The sequence below is a fragment of the Centrocercus urophasianus genome, unplaced genomic scaffold (genome assembly GCF_019232065.1).
Source record: "Centrocercus urophasianus isolate 14NV4802_14NV808 unplaced genomic scaffold, USGS_Curo_1.0 seq_18, whole genome shotgun sequence".
Taxonomy (NCBI): domain Eukaryota; kingdom Metazoa; phylum Chordata; class Aves; order Galliformes; family Phasianidae; genus Centrocercus; species Centrocercus urophasianus.
In genome coordinates, this window is record NW_024884733.1 from 19,548,632 (window position 1) to 19,574,064 (window position 25,433).

At 40.9% G+C, this 25,433-nt stretch overlaps 1 protein-coding gene across 6 annotated transcripts in view; it reads left to right on the forward strand.

Annotated features, from left to right (window-relative positions):
* Positions 1 to 25,433, forward strand: part of ST3GAL3 (ST3 beta-galactoside alpha-2,3-sialyltransferase 3) — a 144,794-nt gene that overhangs the window by 19,397 nt on the left and 99,964 nt on the right. For 3 of the 6 annotated variants that reach the window (XR_006168880.1, XR_006168879.1, XM_042819251.1), the window contains 3 exons: positions 8,035 to 8,082; positions 9,989 to 10,123; positions 17,815 to 17,857. Coding sequence is in view for 4 of the 6 variants with exons in the window: in XM_042819251.1 (XP_042675185.1) it covers positions 8,035 to 8,082; positions 9,989 to 10,123; positions 17,815 to 17,857 (226 nt within the window). In the remaining 2 variants the exon portion in view is untranslated. The remainder of the gene's footprint in view (positions 1 to 8,034; positions 8,083 to 9,988; positions 10,124 to 17,814; positions 17,858 to 25,433) is intronic. The other 3 variants (XM_042819253.1, XM_042819252.1, XM_042819254.1) reach the window with 3 other exon arrangements.

Below are 25,433 nucleotides of genomic sequence, written 5' to 3' on the forward strand. Positions count from 1 at the left end.
CAGTTACCTATAAAATCATTTACTGTGTTGGACCTATCAAATCCTATTAGCGTGTGTTTTGGAAACTGACTGAGTTTTAGGATTTGGTGGGTCAGAAACCTCCTCAGATTTTGGAATCAAGCAGGAAAAAAAAAAAATCAATCCCTTCCTGCTTCCAAACTGCCAAAAAAAAAAAAGTGGTGAAAAATGAATCCAACATTTCTCTCTGTTCAGCATCACCTTTCATGTGGATAAATGGCTTGGTCTGTCCTTGTAAGTCAAACGTTGCCCTTTTCTGGCAAAGATGCCTATAAAGAGCTCATGTTCAGGAGTTGTTTTACACCCATACTCTTCCCCTTCCTGCAGTGAGCAGACACGGGAGGCGAGAGGTGTCCCTGTAAAGCTGTCCATAGGAACCTGCTGGCAGTTGTTCTGGCAGCAGGGCCAGATGTTGTCTGCTTTAAGGCTTTGGGAGGCTCTCAGCCACTGGCTCACTGTGCAGAGCAGTAGATCATTTTGAAACAAACTGAGGAATGCGAGTTTCCTGATGGAACTATTTATATTTCTGGAGCCCTGGTTATTGCTTTTGAGGAAGGAGAGGTTTCTGGGAGATAGCTCGGAAAAGCCAACGCACAGAAAAGTTTTATCCATAGCGGGGATGGGGAGGGAAAAACAATTTAATGGCTCCAATAGACATTAAAACAAGAGTGAGTAGAGCATCGGAATAGTTGTTGTCCTAATTGCCATTGATGGCACACAAGTATTTTTCTGTATGTAAAACAGTGAGGATGTGCAGCAGCCTTCCCGAGCTCTTTGATAGCCAGTGGCTGTTCATCACTGTCAGACACTGTCATTACAGGACTGTGCTTTGAGGTTAAAACTCCATGTAAATAACAGAAATGATTTACTCTTGTACTGAATGTTTTCTGTTTGCTGATATCAAAGGTACCAGCAGAAATTTAGGCCGCACTATGAAAGCACAGAACTAACTTCCTCGTGCCAGCACTACGCAGTAAGTTTCTAATCAACACATTTATTTTTAGTTGGAGGCTGAATTTTTTTTTTCTTATGGACAAATCTAAGGGTAATTTGCTTATCTCATAGCTTCAAGCATGTAGTAAAGAGTAATTGTACTTGAATATCTTCTCAGGTTTTCTATATGGAAATTGTTCATTAGTCCTAAAGTTATGTGAAAATTATAGGTGTGAGCACTAAGCAAGAAAACTGAAGGGAGCTTGCCATTTACATTTTTCTAATGATGGCAATAAATAAATACTAACTTAAAATTACCTTAAAAGAATAAGAATTTGTCCAGCAGTAATGTAATCGTTTTTGATTTACTTTTGATTTCAGTAGTTTTCTGCTGTAAGACATTTCAGTGGCTTAATTGGTTTGTTATTGAAATGTACTTAACAGTTGGATCTAGCAGTTGCACACAGGGAAATCTAAATGCCATTTCCCCCGTGCCCCTTGATACGTCCCTCATGTACCAATGTACCAGTTGGCTCTTAATTTTAGTTATAGAGACACTTCAAGTGTTGTTTTGTTCCTAAGATTATCCCAAAGAGACAACAGTGAACCTGTTAAAATGAACGCGTGGAGGAATTGACGACTTGGAGCTATTAGATGGGGATGCATGTTCTGAAGAAGATAAGTATTCTGAACCTGAGGGAAATGCTTTGAATTTGAGTGCACAAGTACTGTTATTTCTTGATTCCTAATAAAAGCAGAGATTCACTGAGAGACAAAACCAACTTCCCTTTGTATTGCCCTGATTGAAGTCTGGTGCTACCATGGATGCTGACAAAAACATTACTGTGCTGAGCTGGGGCTGTGTTCTTGAGCCACCTTCTCATATTTGGTCCTGTGTACTTCCCTAACTCCTAGTATCCACTTTCTGTCTTGCACATGCCTCATAAGCATAGAAGAGAGAGGACTTAACTGTTTTGTAATTCATTGCATGTTCTGCTATGGAATTTGGGTGTCTGAGTCGCTTCTTGATGCTACAGTAAATACAATAAAAATCAAAGCCCAAGTATGAGACTTGGCTTTGGGTAACACAATAAAACTTTGAGCTCCTTGAAATGCTGGGAATCTGTCTGGGATTCACTGAAGGATTTCTCTCTGTCAAGAGTAAAAAAACCTCCTAAGATGCCAACTTTATTGGTTGGGCCTGTTTGTTTTCTTGACTTTTTACAGCAGATCTGTCTCCAGTTGTGTTCCTCCAAGCCAAGTAGAATTTCTTTGAACTTCCGCAGCATGTTAGTCTTCCCTTCTCCTCTACATGTGGGGACTCTGCGCCCATCCCTGTTGGGAAGGGCAGAGAGCCAGGACAGATCCCAAGGAGCTGTGAATCCCTGATGTTTGTGGCAGAGCACCACATTGTCCGCATGTCCAGGTTTTATTGGTCATGGTAATACAAAGTTATGTGATGGAGTTAAACAAATGCTGCTTTTGTGAGCGAAACACATCAGCACTTCCTGCTGTCAAACTTACTTGGGCACGACTGCAGACAATAGCAATGTAATATCCTTGTGAAGTGTTGGCCAGCTGGCGCAGGACATCTTTTCATTCACTTCATTCATGGCAGAATAAAGAAAATTGACGTACTCAGAACGTTAGAAAAATACATCTGCTTGGAACATGAGCGTTGTTTCTTGCTTAGTTAATTTGCCACTTCATTACAGCCCTCCTGACAGAAGAGAAACGATGTGCACAACAAGCATAAGAGCTGGCCCAGCTCCATGAGGTCCATGGAAGAGATTGCTGCATCTTCAAGTAGTGCCTCACTGAGCCATACCTTTGGTTCAGCAAGGGGGCACTGAGAGCTGCTGGAGGGCCACTTTGTAGCTTACCAAGTAACTGGTAGTAACTGATCTCTGTGCAGCCTAGGAGACAAGTGATAATACTTAACCGTGTCTGCTGCTAAGTTTCTATATCCATAGCTTTCAAGCCTTTGGTCTTTGCAGAAAAAGCAGATGGTTTATTTTTACAGATGAGAAGCACTTGCATCCCAGGATTATACAGGCACAGCGAGGTTACCCATGCTGGCTGTACTTCAGCCTGGCTGGGAGTTCACAGTGGTTGTGTCTGTGCTGCCTGTGAGCTGGGTCCCACTCGTGTCCCGTTTCTGTGCCTGCTGTGGTATAATGAAATAATTATAGTAGTTCTTAAAATAGGGTGAGTCTTTCCCTCCAGTTATGTTGTGGGAATTTAGCACTAGCCTGCTCCTCCATCTCTGAACCAGGGCATACAGGCATCAAATTTACTGTAATAGAATCAGGGTTGCAGCATAGTCTCATTTTAAGCCACTTTAATGAAGTAGAAAATTCAGAGTTTATTGCAAATGTTCTTTACAATCAGATGTTTCCTGTTCCTGAAGATAAGTCCTGTTGCAGAGTGACTGTTCCCTTCCCATAAAGGGAACAAGTTTGAACTCTGATCTCAGGGCTCCCATCAGTTGGAGATGGCACTGGGTTGAAATTGTTCATGGTTTGGTGCCAAAATCTGCAGCCTTTGCGCTGGCTGAGTATCTTGTCCTGATATATCTAATTGTGGATACTGAAAAAAGTATCTACAATTGAAAGTGTTGGGCACAAGCAATATGCTGGGAATTGTAACTTCTGTGGTCTGCTAGTATGGGAACACAGTGCTTATATAGGAGCACAGGGAGTGTCAGAATGACTGATTGGAATCATGGGTAGCTGAGAGCATCCTTGGGGCTGTGGCATTAGAAGTGCTCCAGTGACAGTGTAATTAGGACAGAGCCATCTCAGAGCACTTGGAAAAAGGTGGAAAAGTGAAGCTCAGTTGAAGTAGAATACTTAATAAATTGATAGGATGGTATTTATCATTAGACTGAAAACCTGACTTAGCCCTTCCCTATATCTGCCTTTAAAGAATGAAATGAAGGATCAGGAATAGAAGTATAACCTCTCTGGTAAAGTTCAAGTAGTGTTGTAAGGAGAAAATAATCTATGAAGTCTTTCTTATGTTTGGGAAACCAGAGGAACATACATGTCATCTGTTTAAAAAAGAAAATCTTATACCAGTTGTCCTTTCTGTTTTATGTCCTGCCTTTACGTTTATATCTTCTTAATTGGGTGTTTAGATACAGTTTGTTTGTTGTTGTTGTTTTTTTGCCTAATAGTTGTGTACTGCACAGGTTTTCTTTTTACACTGGTATTTTGTTTTGAACAGGAGGTGGTCTCAGACAGATCCTCTGCCCAATGAATCCCCACTGTAATTTGTGCTCTGAGACTGGCACTGCAGTTTTGAGCTTTGTTGTCTGAATAGGCAAAATATAACAGTATGTTTCTTTTATTACTGACACTTTTTGGAGAGTTCTGTGCCTTAAGTGTAGGAACTTTCTGTTATACGCTGTGTGACAGAAAATTGATCTCAAATAGGAAATAAATTGTGAAGGTTAATAGTTTTTCTGATCCTATCCTTTTCATTGCTCGCTTGAGAGAGCTCGATGACTGTTCTCAAATTAGTCTTCTAATTCCATGGTAAAAAAGCAGCACAACATTCTTTTCATTCTGACTTAAATAAAGTTTTTATTCTTTCATGTTGTTACTGCAGTTGCCACCCCCAGTGCAGGTGATGGAGCTCTGCAGGATATCTGGTCTCAGGTCAGGCTCTGGAGGTGGAAATTACATTGCCCATGATTAACTACGAGCTGCAGTTCTGTAGGAGTCTGTTGAAATATCTGGAGAGCAGAGATGGGGAATGAGAAACTGAGCAGTGAGCATGCATGCAAGAAACCAGCACGGACCTCAGAGCTGTGTGAGGGGATGGATGTGCCAAATTGCAGCCTTATGCTGCGAGGTATTACTGTATTGTTCCCTGTTTGGCTTGGGCTGTGGAGCATATTACTGTAATGCTGTGTGATATTGAGGCTGTGTTAAGCCTTTGTTATTAAACTCTTATGACTCCTTCGGGACTAATGGTTTGTGGTTTCTCAGGACCACTTCCAAAGCAGCTCACAACCTTTCTTGCTCATTTGTTGTTGGGTTGTTTTTTTTTTTTTTTTTTTTTTTCAACCAGGGAAGTCAGTTTATTGCTTGAGTCTGGAGATGGTTTGTTGTTTTTTGTTTGGTTTTATTTAATAAAAAAGAAAAAAGAAAAAAAAATGGAAAAGAAGGATGACAGAATTTTATTGGTTCAACTTTTTTGGTTTCCAATAGGATGAGACAATTATGTTTTCTGGCATCTCCTACATTTGTTGGTCAGGGTCATAACTCTTACGAAGACTCAGATCTTCATTTATTTTCCTTTCATTGCAGACATAGCTGTTCAGAGACTGCAGTAGCAGAAGGCACTGTGAGGAATAGTAGCTAGATGGTTATGTGGTGTCCAGAAATGCCTGGGCCTGAGGTGGCAATCTGCAGCAAGTTGAGTGATTTCTTCTAACTGAGGATGGGACTGTGGCATAGAGTTATCCAGGATGTGGGAAAGCTCACATTTAACCAAATGAGGGATTTGCAGGGGGCATATAATCATGGATTCCTTAAGGTTAGAATGACCACTGATATCATCTAGTCCAACAGCCAACCCATCCCCACCATGCCCACCAGGATAGAGGATGCTGGGCTGGAAATGGTGTGTGCATATGTGGAGGGGAGATGAGGATCAGGGACTTCTGAAGGCCAGTCCTTGCTCAGAAAGGATCCTGTACCTGAGTGACTTACTGGGCCTGCATGGTAGCTGTGCTTAAGTGCAGCAATGCACGGATCCATCTCCAAGTTGTAGGATTTTCTTGACTTCAGGACAGGGCTGTGCAAATGCAGTTTTGTTCCTTCAGAGGCGAGTCTATAGGATTGCTGGAACAGAGTTAAGTTTGTTCTTGGAGCAGAGTTGAGTCTCTGCAGTTTGTCTTGGAGCTTCTTTCTTCCAAACTGAGCTGAATCCTTGTGTTTCAGCCCTCCTGCAAGAGGGGTTTGCTGGCTCTTCTTGGCCTCAGGGTGACCCAAGGCTGATGAGGTCTCAGATGTTGTTATTCCTGGCACTGAGTGCCCTGTGTGTTTCTCCTGATGGACTGGATCAGATCCAGGATGACATTTGGTTTGTGCCATATCTTGATTTTTGGTTTGTGTGTTTGTTTTTGCTTTTATTCTTTTTTAAACTGCTGTATCCAGTGAAAAAAGATGGTAGGTAACGTGAAAACAGATGTAAAAGCTTGACATTGTGGTGCACACAGCCCTAAGCTGTGCATTATTGCGTGATGGCTTTCTCAGCCCTCTGCACTTTTATAGTTTCTCCCTTTTAGAAGCGTTAGTGCCAGAAATAAACATGGTGCTTTAATAAAGATCTGTGGTTTTTGAAATCACTCACACTGTAGGGAGCTGACCCCAGTGCAGGCTCAGCTCTGTCAATTTGGTGTCAAAACTGGGAACCTAATGGTCTCACGGAGAGCTGGACTGGAAAGGGGAGCTTGCACACTTACTGCTTGTCATTCTTTTTGCTTGTGGAAGGGTGATAATGTTCTCAGTGAAGGGACTGAAACATTATACCATTTCTGCAGGTGGCAAAAATTACATTAATTTGGGGCTTGCAACGCTTCTCAGCTGTTCTTAGATAAGACCTAATATTTTATACCCAAAATATATATTGGGGAAAATGAATGATGTTTAAGATTGGCATAAGCTACAAAGCAATATTTTATGTTGATAAAAATCTCAACAGTTTTTTACAAGTAGAGCCCCACAGAGATACTTCAGAATTAATGGATGGCAGATGAATTTAACACAGTTAAAGTGAATTAAACCCTTCGCTATTTAGAATAATATAAAAATGTCTGAGTTTTACTCCCAAAAGAGGAAATGCAGTTGTTAAGCCCAGATGGATTTTTATTTTTATTGGAACAAGTTTTGAGACTAGTAATCTTTTTTTTTTTTTTTTCCACTATTTTTTTCAAAACTTTACTACCACATTGTTGGATCCGGGACAGAGCAGACCTAGTTTTCTATGATTATTAATTCTTTAAATAGTTTTAAAACCAGTTAGATGAGTAGTTTGACTATATTGATTTTTAAAAACTTCCTTATTACATTTCTAAGATTTGGAAATTAAGTGCACAGATGATATAACATAGAAAACCCAGTGGGATGGTCCCGTGTCAAGTTACTTTCAGCTGAGCTGGGTAACTGTCAGTGCCTGTGATTGTCGCCTGCCCAAATGCAGTTGAGCCCCACCTGTTTTTGGCACAGCGACTGATGGTGATTTTTGCCTTGTGCTGCAGGCTTACATGGAGGCCACTGCTGTGATGCTGCAAGTGACGTGGTCAGGTGATCTCCTCTGAGGCTTAAATTGCAAATAAACTTTGAGGAATTCAGTCCATTCATTTAGCTGAAGGCGGGAGGCGGCTCTACGGTCACACGATCCATCACATGAGCCAATGGCTAAAAGTCATCATCAGCCACTGATGAGCGATGGCTGCCATTGTGACTGTGATTAGTATCTGATGTGAACCCCACGTGGCACAATAAGTGGCATCAAGCAGAGGCTATATTTGCTTGGCTCTTGGCACCCTTCCTGCAAACAGTGCAAAAGTGAAGTGTGGTGAATTGAAATGTGTTCATATGGGAGTCGCTAGCTCAATTAAGGATGTGGAAAGCAAGCTTTACGGTGAGGACGAAACATGCACAAAACACTTGGCTTAGCAAACAGCATCAGGGGAAGAGCTAATCTTAATAAAGAAGTGCCTAAATGGGGACAAAAAAATGATAATATATATGATAAGAATTTTGCAGTCAAACAGGAAAGTGTTGTGGTTCAGTTCTGGCAAGATCAACGAAACATATTGAAAATAAAATTATGTCTAAGTGAATAAATTATAGCTACTTTGTTGGGTATTGACCTCATCGTTTGTTACGTTCTCCAGTGTTCTGCCATTGCTAGATGACTGCTGGTTGGCTGGCTAGTGAAGAAGTTCTTTTGTTTCCTCGTGCAATGAAGCATAAGGGCATATTAAAGAAAAATAGCAAGAAAATATTACAGCAAGAAATAATACTAAGGAAAAGGGGAAAATGAACTTGTACTCTTGTGTTACAGATTCAGTGGTTCTTTCCTTTGACTCCGTTGGACATACAATAGGCTCAGGTACAACATTGCCTTCTTCTCTCTCTCCCACCTCATGACAAGGCTTCTGTTTGATAGGACACGGTAGCCATGTTGGGAGGCAGGTAACCCACAGTGGAAAAATAGGTCCTACAGGAAGTTTTAACTTAGTGTGAAACAAGGGCTAATGTGTGGAACCACTTCCACTGCCCAGCTAGGAGGATGACCTGGCCGCGTTACGTGCGTTAGTGCTGCTTTTCTTATGTGAAAGGCATGAGGATGATGTCACCTGCCAGCTGAAGAAAAACTGTTCCAGCTACTGGGAGAGTTTCTCAGTTAAATAAACAGTTGAGTTATTTGGGGAAAGAAATCAGGAATGCTTCCAGGAAGGAGAAAGCAAAAGAGTCGTAGCTCAACAAATAGGGCTGGAAACTTTTTTTTGGTTGGAGGATGACCAGCATTATCAAACCTCAGGGCCAATGCTGCCCAATCTGACTCCTTTTGGAACCCAAGCACGATCTTCAATTCAGCTGAATCAGAAATCAAAAATTCTTTTGTGTTGGAGGCATATGAAATCAGTAACTATTCTTTTGGCTATCAGTAATACATGAACTGTAGCCAAGGCTGCACAATAGCAGGCACCATACTAGATAAAATTCAGTTTACAGTGTATGCATAATAACATGTGAACTGCAAGGGAAAAGCTAAGAATTACTTTCACAATTTAAAAAGCCCTTAACACTCAAAAGATGAGGTTATTTACTCTCTTGCAGAAAAGAAAATATAATCCAAGCAAACGTTTCACATTGTATCTTAATTATTAGCCTTAGGCTCGTAGGAGGAACATGCTGCCTTCCAACATAGCACCTGTCGGCTGCCTGCACGGTTTGAAAGAGAGCCTGTTGCCTGACACTAACAAAGCTTGGATGCAATTCTGGTTTACTAACCCCAGAGCTAGTGGTAGTAACTTGCTTTGTTGACAGTACCCAAACGCTTTGCTGTCCCTGCACCACTCTCTAAAACTTGTAGCTGGAAGTTGGTCTGCTGTGGGTGCGTTTTAACTCAGGGTGTAGAGTGGGCATGTTGCCATGCTGATGGGGAGGAAGAACCTCTCTTACTTCCCTTCTGCTGATGTGTAGCAGTCACAACTGAAATGTGTCGCTGCCTTCTGTATTGGATGATAGCTTCTTCCATCTGGGAGGGGGTGAAGTTCTGTAGGTTTGAAGTAAGAAATCTGGGAATAAAATTCAGGGCGGTATTTTATTTTGCTTACAGCTGAGTAAGCCTGAATCAGCATATCTTTACTGGAATGATGCTGGATTGATATTGGTACAACTGAGACCAGAATATGTCCTGGAGTAAAACTTTGAAATATTACCCACTGTATTTTTTTTTTTTTCTAATACTTTTTGGCTTCTAACTGATATCAAAGCAGTTTAACCCTGTGGAGGGCTTCCAGTGGAGGGTATCTTTGGAATTAGTCACGTGCGTTGTGCTCTGATGTTACCAACAAAGTGGTAGATTTATTTATAAGAAAGAAATTCAACTGCTGCTCCAACTGCTCCATGTTTCGTGGAGCGCTGATAGGAGCAGGGTGGGACACAAGGCTCATGTGAGCCAGCAAACTGTCTGAGTCTCTTTGAAGAACGCTGCTCTTTGCTCCGCTTGTGCATTGCAATGCAAGCTTGGGTTGGGTAGGAATAAGACCATAAAATTTGATCTTCTGTTGCACTGCAACCAGATTGAATTTCTTCATTGAAGAAATATGAAGAAAACTCTCTTATTTGAGAAGGGAGGCTGAAAAATGCCCCAGAGAGCTGTATGTTTATTGCCTTCATATTGAGTATTCTGCATCCATTGTTCTGGGAACGAGCTTGCTCTGTACTGATATGTGTAATAAAATGTGTGATGTCTGTCCAACTGAGGGATAGCTTTCCTTGTTGAACAGGAAGGAGAGAGAGAAAAGCTGTGGCCATTGTGCTTCCGCTGTCCATCCCATCTCACCTTGCTGCAGACCCAGGAAAAGACAGAGCCCAGAAAGAGCCCAAAGAGACAATGGCAGCTGCAGACCCAGCCATTCCCAGTAGGTGACGTTTCAGGTCGGGGTAAGAAGGGGCAAAAGTTGCATACTGTGTAACATAAATACATATGCTCTTTTCTTTATCAGTCACAATTAAACAGCTGCGAATAATATATTTGCTGTTTAAAATAGTCATGCTGTTTAGAACTACTACACTTGACCTTTATTTGCATACTAAACAGCTTTTAGAATTGCTCTTTTGTAATTGTTAATCTCACTGTGTGAAGGGCAACGTCTTGTTGCAGTGTCTGTATTTATTGGAGCTGGCTGTTAATCTCCATCTTGCTTTTCTGCTTAATTTTTTGTTCCGTGCAAATCTTGGTTTTCACTGAGGCTGGGAATTTGGCTACTCTGCATAAAACTTTCTGAGCTCAGTGTTCAAAAGATCACCTGGCTGTTAAGCCTTAAATTATCTTTCATGGAAGGATGCCTACGGACATAATAGTGAAATGTGCGGTGAGCCTGAGCTCTGTGAGCTCCTGCCTTCTCGTACCCAGGTGCCTTTGTGATTAGCTGACAGATTGCCCCTTCCTTTGAAAGACAGTTTGAGCAGCAAAGGTGAATGTTTGATGTGATGTGCAGGCTGGTGTTTCAGCTGAAACTGATTCAGAAAAGGTTCTCATGCCCTGATCTTGGAAAGCACTAAGAAGGACGCAGTGTTTGAACAGACCTAGATTTCATCTGCTTACAGCAGAGCAAGATCTCTTGGCCCCAGTTGCTAGCATATCAAACGCTGGATGACCATGGAAGCAAAATTTATGCTCTCGCTGTGTTTAAGACTTTTCCTGCCTCCTGTGTATGAGATACATGTAAAATGTTACTTTGCTAAACCTCAGTAGAACAATTACATGTCCTCTGAAATACTAACCCAGAGTGAACATAGTGACTGTTTTCCTACATTTTGGGTGGAGAGTGGCATGATGGAGGCTAGGGCAGGCATACAGCTGACATTGTTGTGTGTCAAGCTGGCGGAATTGTGACAGGTGCCCAGAGTGAGAGGAGAACATTGGTGACCTGCAGAAGATGGTGTGCAGTTCTGTGGCTTTTCCCGTGCAGGTCTGCCAGTACCAGTGGATGCAATTATAAGTTCTGTCCATCAGTTTCAGAAATATCCTTAAATCTGCTCATTTTGATTTCTTCACATAGTATCTAAGTTAATTTAATTAAGTTTGAAGAATTTATGAGGCTCTGGTAGGTGGTCTTGGTTTGAGGAGAACAATTTCAATTTACCTTTGGAGCTGTTGGGGTTTGATTGTGTGTTGGATTGTTTGTTTGCTTTTGATCTTTTCCCACATTGCGTGTCAGAATATCTCTCAACACTGCTGGCGCTGCTGGGAGAGAAGAGTTGGACTTAATATGCTGTATTTTTCTGTATTCCTGTAAATCAGAGAATAAATAGAATAAATAATCTTTTTTTAAAGTCCTGCTGGACTTAGTGGCTTTATTTGGCAAAAAATGTTTTTCTCTTTTCATTTCTGATTAATGATGTTCTGCTTCATTCTTTGCTTCTTTGAGCTGTAGACTGTGGGAGCTGCTTGAGACTGTGCCAAGGGCTGTCATGTGTTAGTTACACAGTCCTTATGTGATTTTGCCTGCATGTTCAGCATCATTATCTATCTTACTCTCATTTATGCTCTTTTCCTCCAATTGAAAATACAGCTGTGAATGAGCTGAGGTGCAAATGCCAAGAAGCGGCCTAAAAAATACCTTGAAATACAAATACTTTAATGGGATTTGTCTCTATCATGTGGCATCTCTTTCCCATCGAGTCAGTACATCCTGTAGGTCAGTAAAAGCCAATAGATTACTGTTTTGTTAATATTGTTCTTGACTTTTATTAGGAAATACGATACAATTTCTAAAATAAAGAATACCTCAGAAGATTCAGTAGGGTAGCATTAACTCCATTAGCCACATGAATACATGACAGTAAATGAAACAACTGCTTGTTTAGCAAAGATTGCAGTCTGGCTTTAAATAGATGACTCCCTAGGAAGAGAAAAGGGCATATGTAGTTCATAGGAGGAAATATTTCATCTTCCTATTGTAGTCTTTCATTTTGTCTTAGAGTAATCCATTGCTCTTCTATCCTTGGAGGTTGCTGTGGTTTCATTAGGAAAAAATTGTCAGCAGATATACAGTTTATGAAAGGCTTTGGTTACCCTTAGTGTAATGTGCTAGAATGTCATCTTCTTTTTTTTTTTTTTTTTTTTTGCTTTATTATACCTTTTTTGAAGGGAAGATCAGCAGGCAGAAGACCTGCAAGTGATTGCTTATTTGTTCTTCATGTGCCTGGGAGATGAGTAATGTAGTTGCAATTCCTAGCGAAGGAGGCCTCTCTGTGTATTGCTTTCCTCAGGCTGTAAAGCTGGGCCAGGTATCTTTGGGGGGCCCCAATCAAGAATTACAAGAGGGGAAAAAAAAACCAACACAAAACACTGTGAAGATGTAGGCACAAAACAACATGAAAATGGCTTCCTTTTGCTATTAGTTCTGAGAAAATAAGCCATATTCTCAAGAGTTTGGGTAACACCAGGAGATGCAGGGTTTGCGACTGAGGAGAGATTTCCCCACTTTACTGCTTTGAACTCACAGATTTGAATTTCTCTTGTGCTGATAGTGCTTGCAGTATCTATCTCCATTAAATATGGCAATTTTAATCAGTTGCAGTATCTAATGAATAAATACTGAGCTTGGTGCAGCGGGGTGGGTGTCTTTAGATCAGTATGCATAGTTTGAACAGTTTTAATAGATCTGAACTACCAAGTTTTGCTGCCTGTGTTGAGCACTGCTCTACAGTTCCTGCCTTTTGCTGCATCAAATATTGTCCAATTTTAACCATTTGGGCTGAAATCTTTTATAACAGGGAGGGGAGACCGCATTTCAGTTATGTTTCCTAAATGTTTAAGTTAATCTTTTAAATAATGTAAAAATAAATAAATAAATAAATATCAACATCTTCAAAATATTGTACCAGTAATTAAGGAAATACTCTCCATCTCTCTCCATATTTGTCTCGATCCTGGCTGTATGCAGAAGAGTAAATGGGATTAGGGAAGAAGTGGAACACAGGCTTTTAGGGATGGACATGCAGTCTTCGAAAGGACAGGGCTGAGGAGCCCAAGTGGCCTCAGTTCTGTACCTTCTGTCCCTTACAGTCCATTTTTTTTTTTTTTCTGTAGTTACTCAGCCTCAGGAAATAATGCTTTCATCAGGAAGATCTTTCCCTGAACAGGTTAAAGTGAAAATCCTAAGGAAAGGATGCAGTGTTAAGCCCTTGTTTGTCTATTGTTGCTCATTAGTCCTGCAAAGTATTCTTTTAACCCTGAAGGAAAACTTTTCCTCCTTCCATTACAGTTGATCCATTGCAAATGACCTTTTTTCATCAATTGATTCTTGTTTCTTGAGGTCTAGCGGAATTGCAGCTGAACTTTCCTCACTGTCCATATGTGCTGTCTTCATCCAAGGTCAGTGTGAGGTGTTGGGCCCTTTTTCATCGCAGGATAAGTCATTTTACCTCGCCTTTGCCACAGATGTAGAGCATGTGAACAGTGACCAAGGCTTAGTTCAGCTCAAGGCCTCGATTCCACCGAGACTGAATTGCACTGGGCAGGATGAGAAGTGTCGGGGTGGTCTGAGTTGTTCTTCAAGCACTTCTGTCTCCTGAGTGTCATACAGATTCCTCTGGTGAGCACAAGCAGCTTGAATAAAACAGCTATAATTGAACTTTCTGCCTTCCCTCCTCTATTTGCATTACAAGAGAGATCTAGTGCTGCATCTAGCCCATCTTTTTAAAAAGTTTAAATTAATTTTCTGCTTTTGTAGACAAAGTTATTTGTACCTTCTAAATAGCTGAGTGCTACAGGGACAGAGTTCAAGTGTCGGTGAAATCACAGTGGTTTGGAAGGATAAAACAAGTGAGCCAAGTTAATGCCTGGAATGTTGATTTCAATTAGTAGCAGAAGTGGAAAATTTTGCACGTTTTGCATGCATACAGCTATATGGTTACAGATGCAAAATGCAAATTGAAAACTTGATTGGTATCAAAGCTGTCTGGCTTTTTGGGTGGTCTGTATGGAGTTTCTAGACATTTGACATTGCATTTCATACTTGCTGCCTGGTACTCAGATTTGTGTTGGATACTTTGAAGAAATTTTCACATTATGCAAACAGAATTCGGTATGCAATTAGCATCATTTGTAGAAATTGCTATGGTTTGTTGTCAGTTATTAAACTCTTATTCAATGCTGATCTTCCTGGAAGTGTAAACATGCGTTTTTATCTCTGACCTAAGCAGACCTCTCACTCATATGGGCATGTGATGAAACTTTCTCCCCATGTTCATTGATTTCTGTGCTTCTGTACACCACTTCTTCAGCTGAGATCTGTAGCTTCCTAGCACAAGTGAGGAAGTGTCCTCAGATCTCCTTGTTTGCTTGTGATACTGTTATTTTTATCACATACAGAATTTAGAGGCTCAGCCTCATGGGCTGAGAAGGCGCAGTCTTGTTCTAACTCATCCATGGTGTTCTTCTTGTGGAAGGGCCAATGTCACACCTCGGGAACATGCTCATCACGGCCGAGTTAGTTGGAGATGCTGGAGCATTTCTGTCTCATACTCTATGGCTGTATTTTCCATTTTCTTCTAGTAGTCTTTTTCCCACTGCAGAGGAGGAGGAAATGAAGAAGAATGTAAAAGAATATTGTTGCTTATCAACTAGCTAACTTGGTGAGTAAGGCTTTGAACAAGGTGACGAGAGGTGGCAAAAACCTTCAGGTTAGGTGCCAGGGCAGGTTCTTGCAGCTGGTGTTTCCATAGGAGGGAAGGACAGGAGTGGGACTGTCCCCTTCCCCTAACAGGGCTGTGTGATGAGCACAGCCCATCTGTTGTCATCACACCCTGATCATACCGTATTTTCAATTCAGTTATATTTTGATTTAGTGGGTCTGTGTTTCATTGTGTTTTAAATTACACACATAACTCCAGACAAGAATTGCCTGTTCCTGCAGCTGGGCTATGTGCATTTTGGCTTTTTCCATGTATTTGAATTTTTATCGGTCTTTTGTGATTCCAGACCACTTCCTGCCAGCACATGGACTGTACCTCTATGTGCTGCGGTCATTAGGAGCACAAGGGTCAAAAGGGACACAGCCATATAGCACTTGGCATCTGTAACAGCTGATTTATGTTAAAAATAAAGCTTACTTTGAATCCATAACTTCCAGGCTCCTAATGTTTTTCTTTGAGGAGAAGCAAGATGTAATGGAGATGCCTTTCCCAGCCAACAGCGATGCCCTGACTTCACGGAATTACAGAATGGCGTAGGTTGGAATGGACTTTGAAGACCATCCCATTCCAACACCCCTTCCATGGGCAGGATTGCCAACTGCTACATCAGGCTGCTCGCATAAAGGCCAGGCTGTGAGCATCCAGTGACCGGTGGTGAGGGCAGTGTTCCTTTGCCTGCCTCAGATTGCACCACTCTCCAGCCTGGGGCAGGGGATTTGTGCTTCTGGGTCTGGTGTTACAGCTTGAAAGGACAGAATGTGTCCTCCTGAAAGCAAACAGTGCACCTGTGCCTCTACTTTGAAACCAGCAATATTTTGGTTTTTTTTGTTATGCTTACTTAATCTTGGTAACTTAATCTTGGAAAGTGACTTTTCTAAGATAGATGACATAAATGTGATAAGGTTACTCCATATCTCTGTTAGTATAGTCTTTACTGAACAGAGAATCCTAGAATCAGTAAGGTTGGAAAAGACCACTAAGATCATCCCACCCCACCATGCCCTCTGACCTCATCCCCCTCAGTGCCACATCCCCACATCTTGAACACCTCCAGGACAGTGACTCCCTGAGCAGCCTGTGCCAGACCATCACCACTGTTCTTGAGAAGAAATTTTTTCTCACGTCCAACTTAAACCCCCCTGCCACAACTGAAGGCCGTTACATTAAAAACTTTAAACTGAGGGATAGAGAAGAGCAAGCAGCAAACAAAAGGTAAATCTTATGGAAGGTTGCAGTGGAGGTATGTCAGCTGTATATGGAGTTTGGAATGTGTTTGTTTTCTGGTGCTTTGGTGCTTGTAAAATGTTGAGCTAGCAGAAAGCCCAGGATGCTGTTATAGTTACGAGGTGATGTATCTCTTATTGCTTTTCTTCTATTTGTATTTCCAGTTGGGAAGAAGAGAATGTTAGCTGGAGTTGGGGTAAGAATGATGACAGGTTTGCCAGTGATTTTCCTTTGTAAAAAAAAAAAGAATAAATCTCTATTGCTATTTGCACAGATGGATGTTTTTGGACAGAGGAAGGGTTAATAAAAATTGAAAGCATGATTTTTCCCAGACCTTCCTTTGGAGGAGGGAGGGTTCGACAGGAAATGGTTTCTTCTAGGTGGAGTAAAGTGGGAGAAAACTGGGAGGAAAGCAACATCTGGGGGCAGCACAAGTTTCAGGATGTGGGAATTGGAGGAGGGAGGCACAGGTGCATTTCTCATACTGGGTACATTGGGAATGGTGGGTGGCACAGGGGTGCTGGCAGGGAATGGATGGGACATGCTGAGTTGAGTGCATGTGTTCTTCAGCTTCTGTTAGCTCAGTTACGTCATCTGTGATTCTTCCCTTAAATCTGGAATTAAATTTTAACATATTTGAAACCATTGATGCAATTTCTACTGACCTGTCCAGAGCAATCATTTCGTCTTAGATACGTGGCTAGGCTTTCCCCTTCTGTCAGTAAGTGAGTTTGTCATCTTGGGTAAACTTCTGCAGCAGAGATTCCTGTGTTGTTTCATGTGGAACACAAACCTCTATTTCCACTGTACTCTTTCTGAAAAAATACGAGAGTTTTTTTAATTTGTTGGTCTATTTTGTTTTGTTTGTTTTTTTGTTTAATATATCCTGAGTGCATGGGGGATTATCTGTTACTTTTGTGTTAATTTTCATCTTATCGTAGTGGTCCTCAGTGTGAGGAATCCCTGGAGCACATATAACCTGATAGAATAAGGATTCTGCACCTTTTTGACTTTTTGAGGAGGATCTAATGTGAATTCTCAGAGCTTAATCTGTTGTATGGAGTACTTGATTTAAAGATGACTGTACATTCAAAGATGCTGAATACAAAGCTTACTTTATACAGGATTTACAGAAACAAAGTTTTCACCCCGAGTATCTCTGACCCTTTTGAATATCTCTGGCTGTTCCCTTTTGGATCCTGTAGCACAGACTCTGACTTTGCAGTTTCTGTTGAACAACATCATGTGAACATGATGCATTTTTGCCTCTCTGTGTGACTGCCTTGAGGAAGGATGCTTGACTATGAAATCATGTGTTGGAACATGCAAGGAATCAAAAAACATTTGAGAGATCCACTGCTTCAGGACCTAGGAGGAGTATCTGTCATAAAATTACAGGCTCTGCTTTGCTATTTTGACCAGTCATTTCTGGACATTTCTAAGTTAATCATGGCCCAAATGCTGCAATATTTGGTGGGATTTAGCAATTATAGTTTGGGAATACTTTTATGTAACAATCTGTTACAGCAGCTGCTAGCAAATGGAAATTGTAATGCATCTATTTTCAGTTAGAAATAATTATTGCCCTTCTGTAAAGATATGCTGCTGTTTTGTTTGGGGAACTTTTGGAAAGGAGGCAGTTGCAGTTTTTATGATACTGTCCCTTGCTTCTGTTTTCCAGAGTATGACAAACTGGGCTTTCTCCTGAACCTGGACTCAAAATTGTGAGTACATCTCTGTCTTTGTTTCTATAGTTACGATTTTCTTTTGCAAGCAACTCTTACATCACATGGGTGGTTGGCTTACTGAGCGTATGGGACTGCCACATCCTATGGCAGCCTGGCAATTAGAGCTTCATTGCTTACACTATGCAGGCTGCCTTGGATTGAGGTTTGCTACTATTAATTTCTTAATGACTGATCAAGAAGCTATGAATGTCCACGTGAAGCCATGCCTGCCAGTCTGCTCTAAGTGTCCTATCCTAGATAGACATCTTCCAAATGAGAAGAAATGTTTAAAAAAAAAAAATTGAAAGCAGGAGGAATGTCTGTCCACCTCTGCAATTTACTTGAGATGTTTTTAGAACTTTATGATTCCTTTCCATTTATTTCTTTAAAAAATGGGTACTCCTGTTTTTGTTTGTAAAATGGACCTCGATAGGAGTTAGCAGGAGTGACAGAAGAGAGCAGAAGTGCTGAAGGATGATGTGTTTTGTGGTTTTTGCCCTAATCTGTCAAGTTGAACTGAACCTCCTAACACTAGGGGTCACCAGTGACTCTGTTTCCGAGGTCAATGGAGAAATTTTAACATCAGGAGCAAAAAGACTATGAGAAACTTGACTCTACTACCTAAATGACATTGAGGCAGTCAGTGGCTTTTAATGCCTTGAGGATGCGTCACCCATACTATGGATCAGGTTAATATGGAAAACATTCTTAATGTTCTAAGGAGCTTCACTGTACTCATTGGGTGTAACATGAAGGTTTTGAGTTTAGTGACGAGGCTAAGTGACTTCTGAAGGGACATTTTGGTGTCAGTAAGAGAAAAATGGCTCTGGGTTTTTCATTAGTCTGGTTATTGTTATTTTTGGTAATGACTGATGTATTGAAAATGCGACTCAGTGACTTCCCTCACATTTTTTATATACTTGGTTTGGATATCATCAGCCTGTGCTGTGTCTAAGCTACAGTTTCTGTTCCTTCTTCATTTCTTCTGTCTTCACTGTTCTGTTCTCTCTTACTTCCAACAAGTCTCATTGAGCCTTTCTTAACTTCATACATCTGTTACAACTTCTCTTCTTTGCTGACTTCTCTGCTTAAGTCAGATCTTTGAGTTGCAGCCTGTTCCTTCTTACGCTTCAGTACGAGATCAAGTGAGGTTTTTATCTGCTGGAGGGCTTCCAAAATCTAAATAGTTTTATTTAAAATAAAAAAAAAACTCCCTCTGATAAAGGCTGTTATCTTCAATTAAAAAAAAAAAAAAAAAAAAAAAAGATTTTTGTGGACTGCTGTATAGGTGAAAACACACAGGTGGATTTTTGTTTTCCTTCTTCTTCGGAAGTGAATATGGCCCTGCTTTGGGAGTGGACCTGCTGGCCTGCAGGGATGCCTTCCAAGCAGAATTGTGCTGACCGTTTTCACTGGCAAGAGAGCTAGAGAAAAACTGATAATACCATAAAACATACTAAGTGGATGTCGAGTAAAAAGTGAGTGATAGAAGCTGAAGCCCAGAGGAATTTGCTGCCATTCCACAAGTTCACCACATAGTCATGATACCAAATGCCTTTTTGAAGTACGTACTTAAAAGTCAGAGAAACTTAAGGGTTAAAAATGTGTTACTGCTTTCTGTGACTTTTACTCAAGATCATACTATGACAGAATGACTTTCTGGTTAACAACAACTTACTCAGGGAGTTAAAAGGGATAATAAGTTCTGCACTGATGACTTTACTGGCAGAAATAATTCAATTATGTCTGTTGTGATATAATTGTTCTGGTGGAATTTTGCCATAGATCGTAATTTTATAGAGTTCACTTAATTGACAGCTAGTGAGAACGTTGTGTGACTTTGAAGCACTTGGGGCAACAATTTGTTTTGTTTTGTTTTTGGCTCTCTTAATCTTTCATTTGTTCAAAATCTGTTCCTGGCTGGTTGTGTTACTTAATCTCGTTTAAACCAATGACTTGGAGGAGTAACGCTTTCTACAAAGCTAGATTTGCAATAAAACTTAAATGCTTCGACCTGCCTTTTAAATCACATTATACGGAGGAAAGCACTTGTCAGAAATAAATAGTAATATGTCCATTTGCTTTTTGCATCTTCAATTTTTTTTCATTTATTACTGCTTCAGTGTCCTTTACCTTGTAGGTACCCAAGGCATGCTATTGAGATGCAGTGCATTTTGTCATCATTACAGCAATGTGATGGTTCTGTTCAGTGGCTTGCTTTGAGTTTGTGAATGTGGTAAGGAAGACAGATTTATCTGCTTTGGAAAGAAAGTGTCAGAAATACATGTATGTCTTCTTTTGGAAGTGTTTGTCTGATGCATGTGTTACTGCATGCACTCAGGATCCCAGCTGCTGTGGCCAGGAATCTCACCTGGAAGGGGATGGGGGGTTCTTAAGAAATGGAAGAGATGGGTTCTTACCAGAAGTCTTATTGCTCTGAGCTTGTCAAGAGAATGTCAAGAAGAAAGCCTCTTCCTTTCTGCTGCCCATCCTTAGGCTAACTCTGGATTGGGAAGTCCTTTCCCTTCTAAAAGGGAGGATAGCATGCAGGTATGGATTGGTAGTGGATGAATGGAAAGCTGCAGACATCTGCAGGCAGGATAGTTTCTGAATATTTTTTTTTGTAGTCAAATTTTGACTAAAAAATGAGCCTTGAAGCTCCTCAGGACCAGATTAGTAAAAAGATGTACTGCAAAAGGAGCTGATCTTTGAGTTTTGTTTGTACCAGCCATAGTGTCACTGCCAAAACTAGAATACCAAACCCAAATATGCTCAAAGTACACAGGTGGGCCAGTGGCATCTTTTTCTCCCAGGTGAAGCAGTTTCCCAAGCAACAGAGCCACGTACTATTTTAAAAGCTTTCAATCCAATATTTACTGGTTGTGTAGGGAAATGCACTTATATAGAAATAAATACATTACAATTCACAGGTCTTGATTCTTTTAGGGGTGACTGGTTTCTGAACAACTTAGGGACATCAGTCACATTAGTGAGTCAGCCAGAGGATTACTGGGTGCCATCAAAATTTGCAGTTGCTTTCTAACATCTGTGTTTGGCAAAAGGGCTGCATGCTTTTAGTACTATTAAATATTTGTATTGTAGGAGTTCTTTGAGGCTGGCCAGGTCCAAGAAACGAGAGCCTCATTCACTGTGGGCTCTGAGTCACGCTCTGAGCAGGTTCTATATTTGCACTGAGTGGAGGGAGAGTGCTGCAGGAGGATCAGTGTATGATCATGAAGTTAATTATAGACGGTGTCTTAATGCCCGTTCAGCGACGCCTGGCTTAAGATTATGTGGTCCTTCTTTGGTTTATCACTTTTTGTATTTGGTTTAATGCCGTTAATGGTTACTTTAAGTATGCCTTGGCATGTTACAAATGTAGATTTGCTTGCTATGGCACTCAGATCTTTTTTTGTCATAGCCTGTGTGATCTATGGGCTGTTCCCTTGCGTTGTTGCCCTCGTGCTTCTGTACTTGTTTTGCATGCCTGCATGCCATTCTGTTACTCAGTGCAATGGAAGCTAGCATCTGGTCACACTGCCACTTATGTCCTCATCTCAACTTCATCCTTCTAAAGCTACTTCCAGAGATACTTTATCCAGAAGAAAGCCCAGCATGGGTGATGGCCGTTCTCTCCACCTGCTACCACAGTCAGCTCTCAGCGTTAAAATCTCAGCTGATGAATGGTGGAGGAAGCATCCCAGGCTTTGTTTTGTTTTGTTTTTTTTCTGGGTAAGAATTATTCCTGAGTGCAAATGTCTTGCAAGTGATAGAGAATATTTGAGCTTACTGCTGCCAATTGGTACCACTGGAAGTAAAAAAGTGTTCAGTTGGTTAGATAGTGATATTATAATGTATTAACTTGAGAAGGCTCACTTTTATAATAGGTAGAATCAAATGGAAAAAAAAAATAGCCCCTGCAATCAGAAAAATGATCGAGATGGTTATGATTGATCACAGTAGCATAACACTAACACACCTACTATATAGTGTTCTTACAGAATATGGCATACAGTTTATATTGCATAGTTCTGGGATTTGTACATGATAATTAAAGTGACTTGTTTTTCATCGTGCTCTGTGCACAGCACTATCTTGTGATACTGTCCACGTGTTTTTCCAATATTACAGACTTGAGAGATGCAACAAAAACTTTTGAATATTTGTGACAATTTGCAGGCTGTCCTCAAAAGCGAAAGACAAAGAAACGGAGTCTTTGTAAAATAAATAAATAAAAACGAAAGCCAGAAATAACAACCTTCACCCTGCAAACTCAAATGAAACTTAATCTGGTCTTTGAAAAGACCGTGAAAACGGGGGGAGTTGGGGTTGGGGGAAAACACAGATTACTTCTGTTTGTTGAAATTTCTTTCCTTCGGAGCTTTAATAATGAAGAAGTGAAATAGAGCCCCTTCCCCTCATTTTGTTTCTGGAGTGGGAGGTAGCTTTGAAACTGCGTGTGTCTGTGTGTGCTACCTCGCCATTAAGCTCTGTAAAAATAAGCAATGAACCTGTTGGAATGCTGGGCTTTCGCTGTGCCCAGTGCTGTGGGATTTTTCTGTGCCCAATTCCCCTTCCCATTTATCTTTATGCATTTCTGCAGTCCTAGGTGTGGGGGGAAATGTCAAGTGAGCAGTCACCAGTGAGGGTGATGGGTGCATTCTGCAAACCATGAGTGTCCCTGTGCTGCTTCTGAAAAACAATTTCAAGGCTTAACATACTTCACAACATTGGTGTTTTCCTGATGCTCAGTTATTTATTTCTTCTTCATTTCAGATTTTTTTTCCTTGACTTTCCTTTACTGCCTACTTAATCTCCTCCAATCTGTACCGATAGTTGTAGTATTTCAACTGTTTTAAAGTGAATCTTAGCTATTCGCATTGATTCAATCATTGGGCTTTTTGTTCACCACATCAAACTTCGTGTGTAGTTTGGGATCTAACTGCTTTCCCAGTTTTTTGTTTGTTCTTCTTAGCTTATTTCATTTCCATTTCAATTTTGGTACTTTGGAATTCTCATGTGAATTCCTAACATGTGTCTCTTTTATCAGACTTTGGGTTTCTTGTATTAGATGCAACATCAGGAGATGAAGAAAATAAAGATTGTAGGAGTCAGAATTACAGATAAAACTGAATCATTACTTGGCTTGCTATGTCCAAGCAAAGTTAAAAACTTAACATTTGGTGCTTTTCAAAGAGCCTGTTTCCTGAAGCTGGAAGTAATTATGAACCAAACTATGTGGGAAAAGAATGTAAAGCAAAAAAATATGAATGGCTGGGCATCGCTTTGAGCAGCGTGCCTCAATAAGTTCATGAGGAAGAAAGTTTTGTAAGAAAGAAAGAATAATGTTCACAGAAAGCGAGTTTTACCTAGAGGTTAAGTGAAAACAATGATAGTGTATTTACAGAAAAGGTTGAAGTGTTCAGTGAATACATGGGCTCTTGTTCTGTTTGGATGGAAAGTGACTTCCTCAGCAACAAGGACAAGGACAGCAGCAGGTACGTAAATGTTTGCACTCCAACACTGTTATGTCTGGACAACATTTTTACTAAAGCCTTTAAAGAAGTAGTTGAAGACTTTTTGGTCAGCTTGGGATGATTAATAAATCTTCCAGCTCTAGGGGAACTCCATATTCTTGGCAGAAAATTGATATTTTAAAGGCAAAAAATGATGACTGTAAGCTCTTCAGCCCTTTCTTAGCACACTAATGGTTTCCAACATGAATTTCCATACACAAAAAAAAGCATTTCATGTAGTTCAAATTAGTATGCATTTCTTTTGTTGTTGTTGTTGTTGTTGAATGGACAAAGCTGGTGAAGGGTCTGGAACACAGGCCATATGAGGAGAGGCTGAAGGAGCTGGGAATGTTCAGCCTGGAGAAGAGGAGGCTCAGGGGAGACCTCATTGCTCTCTATAACTTCCTGAAGGGAGGTTGTAGTGAGCTGGGGGTCGGCCTCTTCTCTCGTGTCATTAGTGATAGGACCAGGGGGAATGGCTTCAAGCTACGGCAGGGGAGATTCAGGCTGGACATGAGGAAGTATTACTTTTCAGAAAGGGTGGTCAGGCACTGGAACAGACTGCCCAGGGAGGTGGTGGAATCACCGACCCTGGGGGTGTTCAAGGAAAGACTGGATGTTGTGTTGAGGGACATGGTTTAGTGGGAGCTATTGGGAATAGGTGAACGGTTGGACTGGGTGATCTTTTAGGTCTTTTCCAACCTTGGTGATTCTATGATTCTATGATTCTATGATCTGCAGAGATAACTGGTATAGGCATGAGATTAGTTCTTGTTACATACTCCTCTTAGGACTGGGTCTGCACATTTCGTTCTTTCAACTAGACAGACTGGTTGCGTTAAAACTGGGAAGCCTACAGAAAAAAGTCTCCGTTCTTTTTTTCCCTCCCTATCTGTGACATGGAACACTTAACTTTGTAGTTTATTAGTGCAGCGGTAGTAATCTCACAGAGTGCAATTTTTTTTCAGGGTGAGTGTGATTACAACTGGTTAACTTTACAAATTTCTGTTCAGTGTTGTTTGAACAAATGTTGTTGGAGTTGTTGCCATCTCAGAAAGGTAAACTTACTTCAGATGCCATGCTGAATTCAGGCACCACCTATAAGCTCACAAATTGCCAGTAGTCTTCCTATTTCTTTATTCTCTTGGGATAAAATTGTATGATAAACCACACTTCACGTTCTTCTTCCAAAAATCTTCTAAGCCTCAGAGAACAGACCAGTTCAAGCAATTACTTTTTGCTAATGTCTGCCCTGGCTGCTAAATATCTTCCTACTGAGGTGTTCTCACTCTCAGAATATGTTTTGGAAGTTGAATAAATGCGTATGACTCTAATGGATTGGGCTGTCTATGCATAGATCATTCTCAAAACTCAGAAAGGTAAAGAAATTAAGTATTCTGTGTTAAAATTGTTAAGGGAACGTGCCATTCAAATTCTGATTAGTTATACAGCTTATTGCAAGGAGTTGATTTCCATAGAACCATGGGTTTTGGTATGAATCTGCAGTGAAACTTTGGGGTTCATCACCATGTTTTTGATGATTGGTTATAAAGGAGCAATGTGGAAACAGGTTGCTGCCTATTCCGGACCAAAGCAGTCATGGGCTTCTTGTTAAACTGATGCAAAAGTTGCCTGTGTTAGAAATCCCTAAAGCATGGATGTGACTGAGCATCTTATCTTCTGCATCTGCTAGACTTGGTGTAGGCAATGCTCTCCTTCCAAGGAAATCTGCTTCCTTCTGTTTGCCCTGGGAAATGGTTTGGGGAATCCTCATCTGCCCTCCCTGAACGGCTGACTGGAAATCGTGTGTATTCTGTCAAGGGAACACTCTAATGTTTATCAAGCCTGCCTCTGAAGCATGTCGCTCTGAAAAGCACTCTTGCTGTGGTATCTAGACACACTTCAGTTGTCAGCTCATCATTTATATTTTTGTGTCTGGCAGTGAGGAGGCTTTATGAATGGGGTGAATGGGAAGAGACAGCTTTACTTGATCTGCCTCTGAATTTGTCTTCTGCTTTGCTGCAACGTGACCAGACACGTCAAAGCTGTGCTGTGTG